Below are 19355 nucleotides of genomic sequence, written 5' to 3' on the forward strand. Positions count from 1 at the left end.
CACCACCGAGTTTCATTTTCGTTCGCTGGAGCCAGAGTAGAAGACATCTCCAATAAAAATCCTTCAGCAGTAAAAAGCGGTGAAGTGTGCTTTGCAGACAGATTTAATATCAATACATTGTTTAATTTTCCAGCACGCTTTTTTCCTCCGTCTTCACAATGGGAAAAGGTCTGCTCGTGGTCGCGATCATCCAGCCTCAGTGTTTGGAAGCCATTACTTCATAACCGCAGCAGGCGGGGCCAGAGCCCCGGTCCTGGCGTTCCCATTATTACCAGTGAGCGACTGATTTGACCTCCTGTGGAAAAGTGATGAAGTCCGTAACGCGGTGCACAGCTGTGTTTATTTCAGCGTTTGATGTAAACGCGGCATTAAAGGGGAAACCTCCGCTTAAACATCTGTTGGCTGCTTTGTCCTTTTCGGGGGAAATAATGCGAAGCTGACTCGTGCGGCTTTAAGCTGAAAGTCACTCTGAGCCCATTTGTTCTTACGGCCGGGCCGTCTTCCAGTGGGGCCGGCTCTTTTGTGGTTTCCTGCTACAATCCTGAATTCGGGCCGCGGCCCCGTTTATATCCAATTTATGCTAAAGAGAGGTGCAATCAGTCTCAGTGAGTCTGCAGGGCTGCCGCTGTTGTCAGGGGCAAATTATGGGCTGTTTAAAGTGGTTTGTCATCACGGAGCTGAACTCTGTGCTGCATGCCGTCACTCGGGCCTATTGTGAGCAGCTGTGTTGCTATAGTCACTGTGGTCTTTTTGAAGAGGGCATGCACATGCATACACGGGCTAACACGCCAACCGCACAGCGTGCACACACACGGGTCATGCAGGAAAACTAATGCAGGGATAATTATGTTCTGTTTTTACAGCTTAAACTCTCCTATCGGAGGAATTTGAAGTCTGTTTCTGAACAGAAGGTTTCAGGTGCTGACAGGAGCCCCGATGCTGCCTCTCAGACCTGCTCCCAGAACCGATCCATAAACATCAAAAACCTGTTCAGGATCATCTCCTGCTGCACCTCTGACCGGCTTCTAGCTCGGCTGCAGAGCACGCCTGATCCTAATCCTTCACCTTGATTTTCAGTTCTGGGAAGTGGGTTGTGTGCAGGCGGGAGCGTCAGGAGCGACTCGTTGCCTTCGGGGTTGGAAACTGTGGCTCCTCTCAGCAACGATCCAGCACTCGAAGGCCGCGGCGGCTTAAGAGAGAAGTCGTTTGCATAAGTTTAGGTGGTGGGATCTGAGAGGATGGGTTGGAATCATCAGCTTCTCCGATGATGCCAGTTTAATTCAATTCAGTTTTATTTACACAGCAAATCACAGCAACAGTCGCCTCAAAGCGCTTCATACTGTAAGGTCGACCCTACAGTAAGACATACAGAGAAAAACACAACAATCATATGACCCCCTATGAGCAGCACTTTGGCGACAGTGGGAAGGAAAAACTCCCTTTTAACAGGAAGAAACCTCCAGCAGAACCAGGCTCAGGGAGGGGCGGGGCCATCTGCTGTGACCTGTTGGGGTGAGAGAAGGAAGACACTTTTAGATTCCTGTTCCCGGATCTCACCCTGCACAGTCCCGCATCAGTCCAAACGTCCAGTGGAATTTTTAAAGCATATATTTGGGGACAGACAGTTTTCTTGGTTCAGGATTATTCCACATGTATCACAGTAAATAATCATCATCATTTATGAATCATTTACAGACGCAGAAGGCTTTCTCCTTATGTTTCGGGCGAGTAAAATGAAACATTTAAACATATAGTGACGTAGTGGAGCGTCTCCAGCTCTGATGGACTCTTGTGTTCAGGCCTCTGACTCAGGAGGAGATCGCCGAGCGCAGGGAGCAGGCGAGACGGCGACACGCTGACAGGATGGCAGCGGAGAGCCACCGAGAGCCCTCCCACTCTGAGAGCGTGTCACCTGCAGGACTCTGCACAGGTGAGCTCGTCTCAGTGACTCGTTTCACTCGCTCATCTTTATTAATGTGTCTGAACACAGCTGATGCTCAGTGGTGCTTCAGTGGTTTCAGTGCAGACACACAAACACAGACTCACAAGCTGAAAACATGTCCGCCACGCTGTCACCATAAATCTGCAGCGTACAAGATCTGATCTCGTTTCTCTCTCAGCGAACATGGAGAACCTGACGCTGAAAGACTCGAAGCCAGAGGAGGAAGAGGAGGCGAAGGAGACCTTCGTGGCGTTTGCTCGCGTCTACAGCGGGGTGGTCAGGAAAGGACAGAGAGTATTCGTGCTGGGACCGAAGTACGACCCCGCCCAGAGCCTGAGCACGGTAAGCCCCCCGCTCGCCTGCTGCAGCTTGTGTTCGCGGGACGTTGGACCGTCTCGTCCCGCTGCTGTAGCTGCTTCGATCCTGCCTTCACTTCAGTTTTGTGTTCGCACACTTCCTCCCAGCACAGCTGATGTGATGCAGGCTGACAGGTAGTGTGAATCCACGTCCCTGTGACTGACGGCAGGTTCCTCCGCTCGGCCTCATGTGTTCATCATTTATCTTCAGCCTCACAGAGGAATATCTGGTTAGCATTGAGTGAACAGCGACTCGAGCTTTTAAGGTCTTAACAGCAAACTGTGAACGACTCTGTGTCACCGTGAGGACCGTGAAGTTTTAACATGGGAGTCTATGGGGACAGCTCCCTGCTGGAGCCTCTAGTGGATCATAGTGGAACTGCAGCTTGTGTAAAACACATTATAAATCCTAAAGCTGTTCAATGCACTGCTTCCTGTGTGCTTTGCAGGAATCATGTGAGTAACCTAAGTTTCTCTCCCCTGTGAGTCTCAGTAACGATGCTCTCGTCTCCCCTCTGTCAGCTGCCAGAGGGATGCAGCGCTTCGGACGACGTGTCTGAGATTCCTCACCTGTCCCGTTGCTCCATGGAAAACCTCTACCTGCTGATGGGCAGAGAGCTAGAAGAGCTGCAGGAAGTCCCCGCCGGAAATGTCCTCGGTAAATCTGTCTCTTTGTTTTTGTCATCGCCTCGCTGCAGCTGTTGTTCGGTGACGTCCTGGGCTCTAAGCCGTCTGACACACACGAGGTTCTCGTTAATAAAGTTGGATTAATGGCCGACCTGCGGGAGCGTTTGGGGCTTTCTCTGAGGTAGACGTCGTCGAGTTTTCCCTTTGATGTCGTTGGGTTTGTGGTACCGAAAGGGACTGAATCACTCATGATGAACAGAAGTGTTACAATACAAAGCTGTTTGATTTAACAAAAAGGGGCAGAGGTACCAGAGTGTGTATAGAAATGAATCAGTGACTCACAAAGAGCTATTCAGAAACAGCCAATCACAGAGCTTCGAATCCTTCGTGTGCCTCTAACACTGAGCTGAAAGTGCAGAGATGATTTTATTCACTGTATCAATCATGGATCATAGTAGGGAAATCGTTGTGAAGCACAGAAGCTGTGGTAGAGGCGAGCGAGAGCAGGTAAGTACACGACAGGCTCCTTCTTTCAGGTTTGACTGATCCAGCTTTCATTTGTTCTGTGTGGGCGCCCCCACATGAGACGCTTTAATGGCTGATGTTGAAGTAGTTGCAGTGAGCATCTGATTGGCCAGAGGCCGAGGTGGTGGGAAGCAACCTGTCTCCAAACAAACACCACTGACTCGGAGTCAGAGCGAGCTCGGAGTGCTCGTGTGAACGCAGTGAAGTCGCACGCCTGCTGTAAACTGTAAATGTGAATTTCTGTGTACATTAATTATCATGTTATCACAAAGAGACGGCGTGTTTGCAGACGCAGAGTTCTGAGGTCGTTCTGTAGGTTTAAGGTTTGAACGGAGCTCTGTGACCGTCCTGTGATGAAACCATCGAAGTCATGGCGAGACTGAAATCAGGGATCAGCTGAGCGTGACGCTCATTTTCTTATAGTCTCCTGTTCAATCAAGCAGAGGAGTCGCCCCCTGCTGGACACTAGGAGGACTGCAGGTTCTGTAACAGGGTCTGTGGGTGAAGCTGTCAGTGTTGGTCAGCTCATAGCTTCATGGATCATTTGTCAGCAATGGGAGCTGCAGGAGTGTGTTTGTCACTTAGAAGCAGAGACTCGGGGACGCTGCAGTACTTCGCAGCCCGACATGTGTTTCTCCTCTGCATACCTCACTCCTCAAACTTGTGACCTAAATTCTGACTCAAACCCAGATTCCCACATCACGGCTTTAAAGCTCGCTCCCCTCCAAGTTTCTGTGAGAACTCCTGCTTTTTCCACGCACCGCCTTCCTTCGATTCAGCTGATGACCGTACGCGTGCTCGTCTGACGCTCGCGCTTGTATGCGCGTTATCGATCTGCCTCTGTGATCTCCGTGGACGCCGCTGTCTGCTGGCTTTGTGTCTGTACTGCAAACATGTTCATCAGTGACCTTTTTCATTTAAACATTCAGACACACATTACTGTGGATGCTGGGGGGGGGCTGCGTGGGCTCTTTATGAGTCATTTCTGGTCAAGTTGCCAAAAAGCAGCTTGGACTCTCTGGACGATGGGCTCGGGGTCAAATTCTTCAGGTACAAATCATGTTTATTATAAACTAATGTTTTTGCTGGCACAGATTTTTCTACCGTGGCTGATGTGAAAGCATCGCTGCGTCCTGACACGTGACTGAATGCTGGGCGAGTATTAAAAGTGTCTGTGCACCAAGATTATACACAAAACTCCACAAAAAGACATATTTGCATTTTTCCCCAGGGGCATTCCTGCATGCACGATGTCGTTGAAATGCATTTAGCATATTTATCTGATCGCTTTATGACAGGCTCACAGCGATTCGTGAGTCCAGCTTTGGTCTGTGGTGCAAACTGTTGAATTTCTTTTTCTGATCATGTCACCTTATTGCAGTGTGTGTGTGTGTGTGTGTGTGTGTGTGTGTGTGTGTGTGTGTGTGTGTGTGTGTGTGTGTGGGGACCTAAATCCTGGTCCCCATAAGTTTGAAGGCATTTTTGAGAACCGAATGTGGTTTTAGTGTCAGAGTTACAGTTGGGTTGAGGCTGAGCCTTCAGAGAGCTGTGCATGAACCAGTGCTGCAAACCTGAACGAGCTGAAGCATCGCTGAGAGGAAGAGAGGACCAAAGTTCCTCCACAGAGATGAGACAGACTCACAGAAACATCGGTGCAGGTCACTGCTGCTGAACCAGGATCTCCAGCCGCTGGATCGTGACGTTTTCACGTGACTCTGAATCTTCAAATCTGTGTCCGCTGTGCAGACGTCTGCTGCACTTTAAGCGTGTGCGCTGCGTTCAGTGCGGTCCCCGGTGCAGCATCGATCTGACTCACATTATTGCTGCTGGATGCTGCTCTGGGTGCAGGTGGGACCTGTGTGAAATCCTCTTGTGAGGCTGTCATGAATAATGAAGCAGGCGTGCATTAGGATATCGACGCGCCGCCATCAGTTGGCATCAGCGAAGGAAGTTATCAATAAGCCCATCTGCCCTTCAATGGACGTCGCAGCTCGTCTCCTCATGCAGCTTTGACGCCTCACAGATGGGCCGTAATGATCCGGGACTGTTTCAGACTCTGGATTAGTTAAACCTGAGTTGGACTGACAGATGTTTGTTGTTGCTGTGACAGCAGATCAGTCTGTCCAACGGTTTAAAACCTTTACTGACACACACTGCGTGAACAAAATGATGAAACGTTTACCTTAATGTAGCGAGCCCTGTGCTTTATTAGACCACCCAGTGTGAGGGTTACAGTCAATCTTTATTTTTATCTTTCTTTAAAAACAGTAAATCACATTATTATTATTATTATTATTATTATCATTATTAGATTAGCAGTGATGAGCATTATGAGTTTTACTGGTTGAATGTTCTGCTGGAATAATTTCAGGCGTCTCAGAGAAGTCGGCTCAGGTTATTTCCTGGATAAAAAACAATATTTTAGTTTAAAACTTTCTAAAATATTTGTGGTCTAATAATTTGATAAGACGTTTGCTAATATCATATTTGGATGCCTGCAGAGCAGATCCGTCAGACTGAGCTCCCAGGCAGACTTCACAGGCTGACAAAGGTTCATGTTTTCTTGTTATTGTGAAGATTTCGTTCTTTTTAAAAAACAGATATCTGCTCGTCTCAGGCTGTGGTCTGTATTTGTGCTGCAGCGAGTTAATGATCCAACACAGACCAGCGGGTCCACGTCTGAGCGGCTGAAGGAAAACAGAATGAAGTTCGGAGAGGCCCGGTCCTGACCTGAAGCCGACTGAGATGCTGTGGCACGACCTTAAAGAGCAGTTTGTGCTCAAAAACCCTCCAAAGTGGCTGAACTGAGCAGGGCACCCACTAGGTTGGCGGTTGCTTGAAGCCCTGGTTGCGCTCCGATGTGTCGATTGGACTGCGAGCGTTGGGTAGGAAGCGCTGGTGTGAGTGAGTCGTGCTGCTTGAAGAGCCTCGAGCGCTGCAGCAGGCGCGGGAGGCAAACATCAGTGATGGATGTTGCAACTTCTGACTAGAATAACTTTGGCGTTTGCTGCGATGGATCGGCGCTGTCGAGCGACAGATTGCTGAGCGCGTTGGGTCGCACTGGCCCTGCAGTGCTCGGTTGTCATCGTGGATCGTAGTCTTCACACTTCTATACTTTTCTTGCATGACGGTGCTTTCTCTGCACAAACCTGTTGCGTCTGTCGTTTGTTCGACCCGTGGATTCTCTCCAGTTTCTCTCTTTCAGGTTCTTCTGCTTCTTTTTTTCCTTGTGTTGAAAGTAAGGAAACATTTGATAGAGATGGAGGAAGCTCGTTCCTGCTGACGGCACCGAGTTTTTCAGTCTTGAAGGAAACATTGAGCACACAACAAAAACACCCACAGTGTCCTGTTATATCCCAGTAAAGGGGATTATTTTTCCAGTGATCACACTGGTGAAAAAGATTTTTTCACACTTTCGTATTCAGCCCCTCTGAGGCTGCTACAGTGAAACAGCTGAACGTGTCCTGTAAACTCGAGTTGTGTAAAAGTTGTTTGCTGTCGGGATTAAGATGTTTCTTTGCCCTTTGACCCCCACCTCTCTGAAACACCTCCAGCCTTCTCGTCTGTCCTGGGCAGCACTCGGAGAAAGCGGCAGAGAGCTGCTGGGTGTTCAACCTCCCGAGGGAAGAGATTGTCTGTTTTCTTTGTAACCGTGATGTTAGTAACGCTGAAATCAGACAGCTCGTTTCTTCAGGGATCTCGGTGCGTTCTTCTGAGAAGCCTGATGACTAAGCAGAAAGTTGAAGCGGTGGCAGGCAGGGTGGAAACAATTTCTGTTCTTCTCAGATCTATGAAAACATACTGTCTCTCTGTGAGTGTTCGGGCCATGTGGGAGCCATCATTCCTGTCCTGTTAGTGGACCGCGGGCAGGGAGGAAGTTGCCAGCGGCGCACCAATGTGTGCAAACCCCACCAGGCTTGGCCTTGATTAAACCCCCATTATTATCTGACGGCTGGAGCAAGTAATTGGAGAAGGACACACACGTGCAGGCGCACACACACATGCACACACACACACGTACGTGCACGCACGCACATGCACACACCCCCCACACACACACACACACATGCAGGCGCACACACACACGCACATGCACACACATGCACGCCCCACACACACACACGTGCAGGCGCACACACACACGTACGTGCACGCACATGCACGCCCCCCCCCACACACACACACATGCAGGTGCACGCACACACATGCACATGCACGCACGTATGTGCACACACACGCGTACGTGCACACACACATGCACATCCACACACACACATGCACACGACTTTCTCACAAACATACACAAAAGCAGCATTTGATGTGGCAAACATCATTTTCCAGTTAACCACATGATGGCACGCTGCACAGGCTGCAGGACAAAACGCTGTGTTTGTCTTTGTGTGTGTGTCTGTGTGTGCCCCCCCCCCCAAAAAAAAATCACGACTGTTTTAAATGAGTAACAGAAAGCAGAAAGATAAAGGAAAGGCAGCTGCTGTGCTGTGTGCGCAGCATTGTGCTGCCTTCCCTCCTTATTTCCTGCCAGCTGTTGGAAACAGCAGCCTCAGGAAATGAAGGCCTCCCATCATGCTTCAGCTCAGTTCAGTTTTAACCCCCGTCCCCTCCCCTCGCGTCCTCGGGCAGCCTCGGGAGGCTTTCCTCTCCAGGTGAGCGTCAGGTTTCACTGCAGGGTTGTTGTTTATAGAGGGGTTTGGTCAGTTGATCCTTTCTGTGTCTCAGCTGGCTCAAAATGTTTGCAGTGGATTAGCACACATGCACTTCTGTGTTAGTTTAATAGGACGAGCGATTGCCACAGAAGTTCTGCACGTGCTGAAGCTCTCTGTGTGTCGCGCGAGCCGGAGATAATTATTACCTGCCACCGTGTCTTTGTGCAAAGCTGGTGAACATGTGGTGCAGCACGGAGGTGGAAACACTGCAGGCACAAACATGGCGGCGAGCATCATCACCTCACTGAAGATTGAACTTCCTGTTTGTGGAGTTTGCGTGACATCCTTGATCCAGGTGATTCGAAGTAGGCAGCATGTGTTCACCCAGTGTCACCTGTCACTCCCTCCAACCCTGTAAAGTTCACAGAAATATTGGATGCACAGACATGTATGAAGCAGGAGAGGAGGTCCACTTTAACAGCGATGAGTATCGACCGCTTTCCTTTGTTGCCGTCTTGTCTTCGTCTGATGTCAGTTACTCGAGGATCTCTCTCCTTCTGTCACATGCTAACAGCTCCTGCAGGAGGCTAACTAGAAAACGTTGTCTCGCAGAGATTAACCACATCAAATCTGCCTGCAGCTCACATTTTCATGCCGCGCTCACATAAACGATCACAGCGTGGAGTCTGATTCAGCTCGTCTTAAACAGAGCAAAGTGATTTAGGAGGATTTCTTGCCGTTCATCAGACTTCTGGGTAAAACACTTCTGATGATTATGGCTTTGTTCTTATTGTATAAACGTCTTCTGTTTAGTTATTCATGTCACAAACACTGGTGCAGTCCCATAAGATCACTGCTTATTTATGTGTGGCCTTGTGTTGGAGAGGCTGTGTTTCACAAAGAAAGAAGGAAACTAATAACACGGCGATGGCCACGCCCACTGGGCCCACCTGCAGTTTGCAATGCTCGTGTCATTTCTGCTTTTCTGTCCTGGTGCTTATTTGCACAGCCATGCGTTTTATGTGTTTATCTGATGCTGCTCGGATTGCCAGATCCTTTATGAGATGCAGCCCACGCGCTGCATGCAGTTTCCACACAGAGTGCGACTTCAGCTGACTCGTGTGAGGCAGACAGCTTCACGTTGTGCTTCTCAATTCACAAATGAAATGATATGAAAACATTTTCATCAAACGAAGCCATCCTGAGCTGGACAACAGGGAGAGAACCAGGACATCATGGAAACGGTCAGTTTGCACACAGACCGGCTGCTGGTCACGTGCAGAAAGGGTCAGCGATGCACCAGGAGCACCTCGGTATGCAAACTGGAGCAGCCAGGGAAAAAACCATTGACCTAACACTTAGGAGTGCCTCAGTTGCATTTGGTAATAACCTCGGAGAAAAGTCACCAGCCAGGAACTACGACGATTGATTTTCCTCATCACCAATGAGACTGCATCGCTGTCCGTGCTCGTGTTCACGTTTCCCATCGTCAGACGTGACTTTCTGTTTAGTTTTAGTTTGATCTCACCTCAGATGGTTATTTTAATCAACTGGTGTCCTTCCAACTGTGGAAACAGTTTTCATTTCCTGTTTCAGCATCAGGAGCAGGAAGCTAAAGTGCCGTACGGACACGCCTGCCGCGTCTCAGCTCTGCATCCTGGCTGAGCATCGCTGCAATTCAGCAGCGTCAATAAGAAGACTGTTGCACCTGATCGACAGGGCAGAACTTACCTGGCCTGACCGCAGCGTCATCCAACACCTGTTGGAGATGAGAGCTACACCCTCGCCCACCCTCGGCCACTTTAACTCCACTCAGGCTGAAACCCCTCCCCCTGAAGCGTGCATTCAGTCAGTGAGTGGTTGCTGGGGGTTATGGCGCTTCCCGAAACCCTCGCCAGCATTACTTTGCCCCAGCAAACGCTGACTCGCCTGCAAACACAAACTGTCCGCTAAGCAGTAACTGAAAGTGCGTCGCGACGTAGAAACGGAGACTGTAGTCACCTTCAAAGTAAAAGCTGCACTTTATGTTGAACTGTGTTTGGTCACCTGGATGACGCCACGCTTCAGATTGACAGAATCAACTTTTTGAGGCCAAGAAGAGATGTTGCTGTTTCTGATCACAGGAGTTCAAATGTTTTCAAATGTCATCTTAAAGCTGAAGTGATGTTGATCCATAACTTCTGCGCTCAGGACATTTTGAGTTGTCTCAGGATTGCAGGATCTGCAGTGAACGTGTTTTTCGTGTCTTCGCTGACCTGTATCGACGGTGTCTGTTTTTGCTGGGTTGAAGTGCATCTTTGGTTAACGTTAACGGCAGAAATGATGGCGTGTTGTGACCGAGCCGTGGAAACTCTGTGAGCACCTTAACAAAAGTCCTTTGTTTGATCCTCTTTGCTGTTTTCGATTAGCAGCGTGCATTCGAGCGGCGGTGGGATTTATCTGCCGTCGCAGCTGAGGGAGAGTACACGGCAGGCTCGACGGCGTTTGATGGCGAGCTTAGTAAGGCCGACCGTTTGTCACAGGGGTTAAAGACGTGGGCAGCGTCGAGCGCTAATCATCGAGGCCTAATGTGAAGCAGCTGCGAGAAAAGCCGAGTGGCTGGAGTCGGTCCTGGGGGAGGAAAAAAAGGGGGAAAGACAGAAAAAAGCAGTGAAGCGAATGATGCTGATTCAACACTGAGCGACTTTATGAAAACATTTGTTTTGCATCAGGCTCTCCCTCTGCGAGCCAGCGGTGACGAGCGACCCAGATCTTTAACAGGAAGCGCCGACTGAATGATTTCACTGATGCGAACCGCACCGGGCGATGGCAGAGGCCAGCCGGGTTCGTCTCGGCGCAGCTCGCGTCGTCAATAATGCCGCTGTCTCCTGCGGCGTTCGGACGTTCAGGCGTCTTTGTAGGACACCCCCACCCCGTCGCTGCAGAGGAGAGTTTGGGCTTTTTGATCTTCTGTCTGGGAAGTGTTGCTGTTTTAAGAGGACACTTGAATGTGGGGAATTTTAAGCCTGGTTGCATAAAGCTCGCCTTTTTCCTCTTAAGAAAACATTTCGGCACTTCAGACTCGTTGTTGAGCGTCCCGCTTACGGTCAGATGATATCGATTTAATCTGCGCGCTGTCAGACATTTGTTTGCTTTCCAGCTTATAGCTGAATGCAGTGGATTCACCCAGAGTAGATCTTTGTTCCTCTACAGTAGAAATAAGTGTTTGGTTGGTGGGCGGGATTGTTGACGATTCAAATAATCATCAATGAATCGTTTGTGTGTCTGTGACAAACCGGGCAGCAGAATCTCTAAAATGATGCATTTAGTGGGCAAACTGGAGAAAGCACTGCAGAAGAAGAAGAGCAGGAGGCTTTCAAAGGAACAGCTCACACGTCGCGACTTCTCTGTCATCATCTGAGAGCAGTTTGCGTTCGCTGGAGCCCTGCAGACACTCGTGGTTTCTGTGAAAGTGTGGCAGTGCCGGTTCAGCTGGAACATCTGTCGCTGGTGTTGGAAACAGGAGCACAAAAGTCTCAATGTTAAGACTTAAAACTTTGTGGGAGCAGCTTATCTCCTCAACGTCTAGTCAAGTCTCATTTTTTCACTTTTATAAAATAGTGTATAAAAAGTCTGTCAGGAAACGCTGTCCATGTGACTTCAGGCTCCATAAACTGAGCTGGTTCAGTTTCACAGCTCAGATGTTGATGTTTAATTTATTAACCAGCTAGCTCACATTTTTGCAGTGAGCTTTGCCCCCGGGGGCAGCACGGTGGTCAGATGCTGGACAGTCTGACCGTCGGGCTGATCCGACCGCTGCTGAGACGTCAGACGTGCCGCAGCTGCGTTCTGAAAGCTAACAGCAGTATCTCCGTCTCTTTGCTGCATGCTGCTAAAAATATGCGCCGAGTCTATTTTTGACAGAAGGAAATAAAGAATCTGGCAAATATTCCCAAAACTCCACGTAATCCAAACTTCCCACTCCTGTAACGCGCTCAGTGCGACTGGAAGCCACGGCGGACGGAACAAACCGTGTGAGCGATGTAAAGCATCTGCTGGTGGTGAAGTCAAAATAAACACGAGACTGGAAAAGTTCACTTCTCTCTGCTTCACGTGTTCTCAGTGTGAAGCCTTCTCGTGACGTTAGCATCTCACTCTGATTAAAACTGAAAGTGATGAAACTGGAAACTTTTAATCATTAAAAATCTGTGAAAACCAAGTTACACTGAACCGAAAACAAACGTACAAGAACTGCGAGCTTCTCACGCGATCGGCTCACAGCCAGCATTACTGCGTGACGGAAAAGTGTGACGTGGTCACAGACACACCCGACACTCCTGAAGGTAAACGTGGATATTCCCATCATTGAAAAAGTGCTCACATAATCATATCAGAGGCAGCGGAGTGCCCACACAGTCAGGTTGTTACAGATCTGACCAGGAAGTAGTCTGGCCCTGTCACAGAGGTGCTCCTGTGCCTGCACCTCGGCTCGCAGGTGCTCTCAGGTGTGTCGCTGAGCTGAGCCGAGCATATGTCTGTGTGTCACGTTCATACTTCTTCAGTTTCTTTCTTTTACTGTTTGACTTGAAACGAACAACAGTGAATGAAAATATTCTTCTTGTTATTCTTCATAATAATATGGAGTGAAAATCCTCATCAGTTAATCAAAGATGGAACCAACAATGTTAAAAAGGAGAAAAAGTTCATTTCTAAATAAACCGTGGGCGTGGTTGAAGCTCCGGCCGTGATTCCCCGCTATGACCAAGAAGTTCGCTGTCAGTGCCAAGCTCGGATTTTAGAAGAACTGTGGCGGAGCGAGTACAGATTTTGTTTTTCGGAGAGCGCGTAGTTTCTATAGCGACCCGCGTCTCTACAGTAGAAGGCTGCCGTTGATGACCTCGTGTGTCAGCGAGGAATCGACTTCGGTGCGATCCGGCGCGGGATGGGGCTCCACGCCGGGCCCGTGTGCGCATGTGCGCGTGCAGCAGCTCCTGACTCATCCGTCTCTTCCTCAGTCGTCCTTGACACAGTTTCCAGTCCCAGCCGAGCCCTGCTGGGATCCCACAGCCACGGAGCGTTCTCCACCTCATCAGTCCTTCGCTCTCCCCGTGGAAATTTATTGACCACCTCCTCCTTCGTGCCCCCTCCTCTCCTCCTCTCCCTTTCCCTCCCTCGCTGCCTCTCTCTGGCTGGCTGATCTAGATTTTTCTCCTCAGCTTTTCTTTGCTGAACTGTAGCCAAGATCTTTGAAGCTCACATTAAAAGGCCGCTGGTCTGTTTGGGAAAGATGCAGCTGAGAGGAAAGAAAGAAACACGTGGAGGAGAAGAGCAACGATTCCCTGTCATTAAAGAAAATAGGATCTTATTCCTGTACAGAGGAACATAAACAGGTAAGAACAGGTAAATGTGCAGTGCATCGTTTCACTATGATCCACGTGAGCAGCAGCTGTGACCTGTGGCCGAGCTGAAGGCGCGAGTGTATCTCAGACCGTGCACACAGGAGGATGATCCGCATCAAAGCTTTGCTCCCACAGTCGTGATGATGGCGTAGAGGGGTTTTCTGGGTGGGGTCCTCTGTGGCAGCGATGGCAAATGAGGCTTAAACTCAAACTCTGATTTATTTACAAAGCAGATTTAAAAACAACCCAGTTTGACCAAAGTGCTGCTGAGAGACGACCGAACGGATCAGAAGAAATAAAAGAGTAGAAACAAGAAATAAGTCAACATATACAGAGAAACGCACAAGAGACACAACGAGCCAGGACAGGACCGAATGTCATGGAGCCGAGATGAAGGTGGGACATGTAAATACAATGATCAGGGGGAGCGATGTGGCTGACCCAAAGGATGGAGAGGGTGTGTGTGTGTGTGTGTGTGTGCGTGCGTGTGAAAATAAATGAGTAACACCATAAATAACAACAACACCACATGTCAGGTTTTCCCCGACAGCAGGAGTCGGCCCTCAGGAAGCAGCATGTAAGAACCTCTTAATGTTTCTAACAGATAAACCAAACCGAGCCCGTTTTAACCCTTTAAACCCGTCACCGGTGATGGGTTAGCATTTATAGCAAGGGTGGGTAACTCCAGGCCTCGAGAGCCGGTGTCCTGCAGGTTTTAGATCTCACCCTGGGTCAGCACACCTGAATCACATGATTAGTTCATTACCAGGCCTCTGGAGAACGTCAGGACATGTTGAGGAGCTAATTTAGCCATTTAAATCAGCTGTGTTGGATCAAGGACACATCTAAACCTGCAGGACACCGGCCCTTGAGGCCTGGTTTAAAGAGTAAATTAGGTTAGGGTTTAAAGGGTTAAATAAAATATCTCCTTTTAGTTATTAATGAAAAAACTACAAATGAAGTGTAAAAATCGGAGACGTGTATGACCCCAGCTGTGATCTGTGGATGGTTGAAATGAATTAAACATTCAAAGTGGAAAATGTTCATTTCCTGTCCCAGAATACGAAATATTAAAAAATCGTTTTCGCAGACACAAAAATAAAGGTGGGCGTCAATAGGTTAGAGGTCATGACGACTTCATGGACAGAGGCTTCAGAAAGGTTGAGCTCGGATAGTTCACACTGTGGTGTGCTAACCCACTCTCCGTGTCGCCCACCACTCCCTGAGCTGTGCAAGTAAAATGTTTGCATTTGAAACTAGAAACGGACGAGTTTACAAACATGGATCTGCTCTAAAGGAGCGTTCGAGCTCGCGGCGTCAGCCTTTCGTGACGATTTCTTCCCAGCGAACGTGACTGAAACATGAACGTTTCCTCTTTCCACGTGAATTCTTCTTCTTATGGAACAAGAAATCTTGTTCTTGTCTCACAATGAAGGAATCAAACGCACATGAGACTAACAGGCTCTGTTAATACACTTGTAATCTCTTCACTTTCTTTTATTCTGTGCTGTGTTTCCAAAAACAATATAAACCAGTTCTTGTACACAAACTTCCTTTGGACGAATGTCCAACACGAACTTCCAGATGTTGTTGACGAAGTGGAGCCAGCAGACGGACACGTTATGCCTGCGACATCGGCACAACTTTCATTTTAGGACGATTCATCAAACGAGATTAGACGTGGAGAAAAGACGACGGTTACGAAATGTTTGCTGGTTGCTATGGTCAGTGACTCACAGATATTTCCCAGCCGTGGGTGGATGCTTCATCTTAGTGTGACATATTAAGTCGTTGCAGATGTGGCTGATGGGACTCGTTCTTTCAGACCCAGCAAGGCAAGGCAAGGCAAATTTATTTGTATAGCACAATTCAACAACAAGGTGATTCAAAGTGCTTTACAGAGACATTAGAAACAAAAACAAATAAAAAAGCAGCAGCATCTCCTTCTGAGGTTTGAGGACATCTGTTGTCCGACTGCCGTGTTCCCTACAGTAAAACTGGGCAGGGGCTTTTTAGGGAGGGGCTTATTTGTTTAAATTCAGTACAGTACCTGGAATAATATCAGTGGACTGTAACAGCTTTTTCATACCACAGGGGAAAGTTGCACTCTTTTTAAGCCCCGCCCATCGCAAGAAACTAAATGAAAGTTAGTAGTGCAGTCTTAAAAACAGAGTTGGATCGTTGCTTCTCGTAAAGGCTTCGTTCTTGTTGCTGAAGTCTGATTGGCTGCCTGCCGTCCCCATTTAAAACAATGATGCTCACAGTAACAACGTTTATTTCGGTGTTGGATGACTTTGTGATTGGACACGCTGGATGACGCTGTTGAGGCTGGACCAATCAGGTCGCCTCAAGCTGGGGCTTCTTTTAAGGCGACTGCTGAAAGACGAGTCTGCCTGCAGCTAAAAACACCTGGCAGCCTCGGGCAGCATGCTAATTATGTCTCACCTGGTTCTTTGTCACTGTGTGTGGGGGTGGAGCTTCTGGAGCCCCACCCACTGCGAACATCCTCGAACAACTTTGCTGTCATCCTCCGTCTGTTTTTTTGCTGCTCCTGAATGCAACACAGAGCCCCTCCCACCTGTCGCCACACTGTTAGCTGCTCAGCTGGCTAGCATTACCCAGCATGCCGTTCAGCGGCGTAATTTAGGAAATGTGCTGTGATGTTTCCCCTCGGTTGTGATTTATAATTATTGTTATGAATGTTTATGAGTCATGTGATCAGGACCGTGAGGGTGCAGAGGTTACACAGGGTCGTTTTAAAGGCTCTGAGCTGCCGGCAGGTCTTTAAACACATTGGTGCTGAACACCGCACCAATGCGCTGGTTTGTCTCCCGTCTTTGTTGGCGCTCTGCTGTGTTGTTGTAGTTCTGGGTGTAGCAGTCCTGTCTGCGTTCTCCTTGTGCTCAGCGTGTAGGTGGGTCAGGATGGCTGTGGAGTTAGAAAGTCACTGGCCTAAATAGACATCCAGGAGAGAGTGTGTGTGTGCGTGTGTGTGTGTGAGACTGTGTGTGTGTGTGTGTGTGCATGTGTGTGAGAGACTGTGTGTGTGTGTGCGTGTGTGACTGTGTGTGCGTGTGTGTGTGTGACTGTGTGTGCGTGTGTGTGCGTGTGTGTGACTGTGTGTGCGTGTGTGTGTGACTGTGTGTGTGTGACTGTGTGTGTGTGTGTGACTGTGTGTGCGTGTGTGTGCATGTGTGTGTGTGTGTGTGTGTGTGTGTGTGTGCATGTGTGTGTGCATGTGTGTGTGTGTATGTGCATGTGCATGTGTGTGTGTGTGAGACTGTGTGTGTGTGTGTGTGTGTGTGTGACTGTGTGTGTGTGTGTGACTGTGTGTGTGTGTGTGTGTGTGACTGTGTGTGTGTGTGTGTGTGAGACTGTGAGTGTGTGTGTGTGTGTGTGTGTGTGTGTGACTGTGTGTGAGAGACTGTGTGTGTCTCTGGCAGCTGACTGCAGGCAGGTGGCTGTAGAGCAGGGCAGCACAGCCCCCAGAGTTTTACCCGCTAACCTGCATTTCCCGCTCACCTCGGTTGCTCCAGCTCTGGCCCGTGACCCGGCCGTGGACGCCGATCCAGGACCTGGCTGACCTCGAGCCTCTGCATCACAGCCGTTCCTCCCCCTCACTCTGTCTTCTCTGTTGTTCGCTACGAGAGCTGCTGGCCGCCTGCCCTCATTCTTTGTCTGAGCCACGCGGTGCAGGCGTGCAGGCAGCCGCTCCGTGGCCAGTAGATGGCGTTAGCGAGGAGGAAAAGCTGCTTCGCTTCTGCCTCTGACACTCCAGACAAAGAGAGCAGAGACAAAGGCAGAGCTGCTGGGACTGAGCAGCGGTTTGAAGGAACAGAGCAGATCTCTGTTGTAAAAATGAATGATTGTTATTTTGACTTTTATTGCTATAAAATATTCAGTTGCTTCTAAAACACTTCAGCTTCATGTTGATGGACTGAAAGTGACAGATGAGGAATCAGTGATTTTATCTATTAAAGAAATGTGTGACAGACCTGTGCAAACAGGTGACTGTGGCTCAGGAGGCGGAGCCGCTCAGCTACTAACTGGCAGGTTGTTGGTGTGACTCTGGCTCTATCAAAGGGTCCTTGGGCAGGACGCTGAACCTCGAGGTGCCCCGATGTTTCCATCTGAGTGTGCGTGGAAAAAAGCCGACCGAGGCTTGTAATAAGAAAAAGTATTTAAGTACCAGCACATTTACCATTAGATCAATGCAGGATTTGGCTGCTGCGGCCTTCAGGAAGTCAAAGATGATGTTTGCAGCGTTCTGTGACAGAGACGGCTCCTCATGTAGTCTCCTCTCCTGAACTCGACTACCTTCTTTCCTTCCTTCCTCATTTCCTAGTTCTACCAGCCAGCCCACTTCCCCGTGGTACGCGGCGAAACAAATACTCGTTTGTAATATGTTGCCAGATGTGATCATGAAGTTTGGCGGCTTATTCTTGGTCATCCAGGTCACCGTAATCCCGAATACTTCATTGGAGGGCAGCTTGACTTTATTTCGGTTCTTCCAAGCTGTTCCACCTCTCGGACACAGCTTGGAAGCATTTTCTCCAACGATGTGAAACGCCACATTCAGGGTCCGTCCCAGGACGAGTAATGACATCAGCGCTGTTAAAAAGATCCTGATCTTTAGAACTGAAACCTCTCAAATAAGAGGTGAAAGGTCATGTCAAAAAGAGTCCCCCCCATGCTTTGTGATCTCTCTCTGATGGATGCCCCTCCCTGATCATGTGGATTCCTCGTCCTGTTCTTCCTCCCCGCCGTCATCAGTGTGAACTGAACAAGCCGTCCTTTGGTACGCGGTGAAAAGAATACTTTGCCAGATGTGATCGGCCTCGGCGTGTAGCCACGTGCTCGGCTGTTGGCAGCAGCGAGGAGCCTCCATGTAGAGTTCGGGTCAGTTTGACAGAAGCTGTTGTGCCATGTTGAGTTTGAGGTGGTGAAACGTCAGAAGGACACCTGAAGGAACAGGTCGGACCTGAAGTCGGGTCGGCTTTTTGGTTGTTATGCCGTCGGTGGATTCTGGATGATCGCGCCTCAGATTCGGATGCCTGCAGAGCTCGGCACATCAAACAGGAAGCGTAGGCCGGGAGAAAAATCTGCTTTCTGACCTTTTTAGATTTAATTCCACAACTATTGAAAGTAGATGTTTTCTTTATGAAGCCAGCAGCTCTCCTGACATTTCAGCCTCCTCTTTTAAAAGACACATTTGTGAGTCATGAGTCTGTCTTGTTGGAGCTGAAGAGGAAATATGTAGTCTGGCTGTAAAATGAGATACAGCTAAGATCTCTGTGCAGTGGCTTTTTTCCCTTTTCTTCTTAAAATAGCCAGGACCCCAACTCCCTTTGGTGTAATAGCGAGGAACAACAAGCGTCTGAAAGCTCCGCCGAAGTGGAAAATAAAGGCTTTTAGGCTCATTGAGATGACTGATGCTGGCTCCGTGTGTCGTTCGTAAGGAATAACAGGAAGTTTCTTCAGCTCTGTCGTTTACCTTTCACAGATGCGCACATGTTAAAGCGTTTAACAGCGTGTTTGCTCTGAGATGTAATGTTTCTGGTCATTTCTGATGTATTGAGTGTTTAAACCTGAATGTGAGGAACAAATGTTCCGTTCTGTTGTTTGTGTCGTTCTCCTGCTGCCAGCTCGCCACATATTCTTGGCAGAAAGACAGGACTGCTGGAATAAAAGCTTTACACGCTACCTTCGGTGATTTGTTGCTGCCGCAATTTCTACAAATTACATTAAAGAAAAAAAATGTAGTGGGGGAAACGTCCCGCTCTCCAAAATAGCTGCGCTTGTGTTTAATTTTCCTGAGTAATTAAGGAGCGTGAGCAGCGTTTCAGCTGCTGAGTGGTGGCAG

General features: G+C 48.8%; 1 protein-coding gene across 2 annotated transcripts in view; it reads left to right on the top strand.

Annotated features, from left to right (window-relative positions):
- The window catches only part of efl1 (elongation factor like GTPase 1), a 73969-nt gene that overhangs the window by 14133 nt on the left and 40481 nt on the right, over positions 1–19355 (top strand). For both annotated transcript variants that reach the window (XM_082540133.1, XM_082540134.1), the window contains exons 12-14: positions 1800–1930; positions 2121–2284; positions 2821–2956. In XM_082540133.1, the coding sequence (XP_082396259.1) occupies positions 1800–1930; positions 2121–2284; positions 2821–2956 (431 nt within the window). The remainder of the gene's footprint in view (positions 1–1799; positions 1931–2120; positions 2285–2820; positions 2957–19355) is intronic.

Source organism: Aulonocara stuartgranti (assembly GCF_965226115.1).
Source record: "Aulonocara stuartgranti genome assembly, chromosome: 1".
Taxonomy (NCBI): Eukaryota; Metazoa; Chordata; class Actinopteri; order Cichliformes; family Cichlidae; genus Aulonocara; species Aulonocara stuartgranti.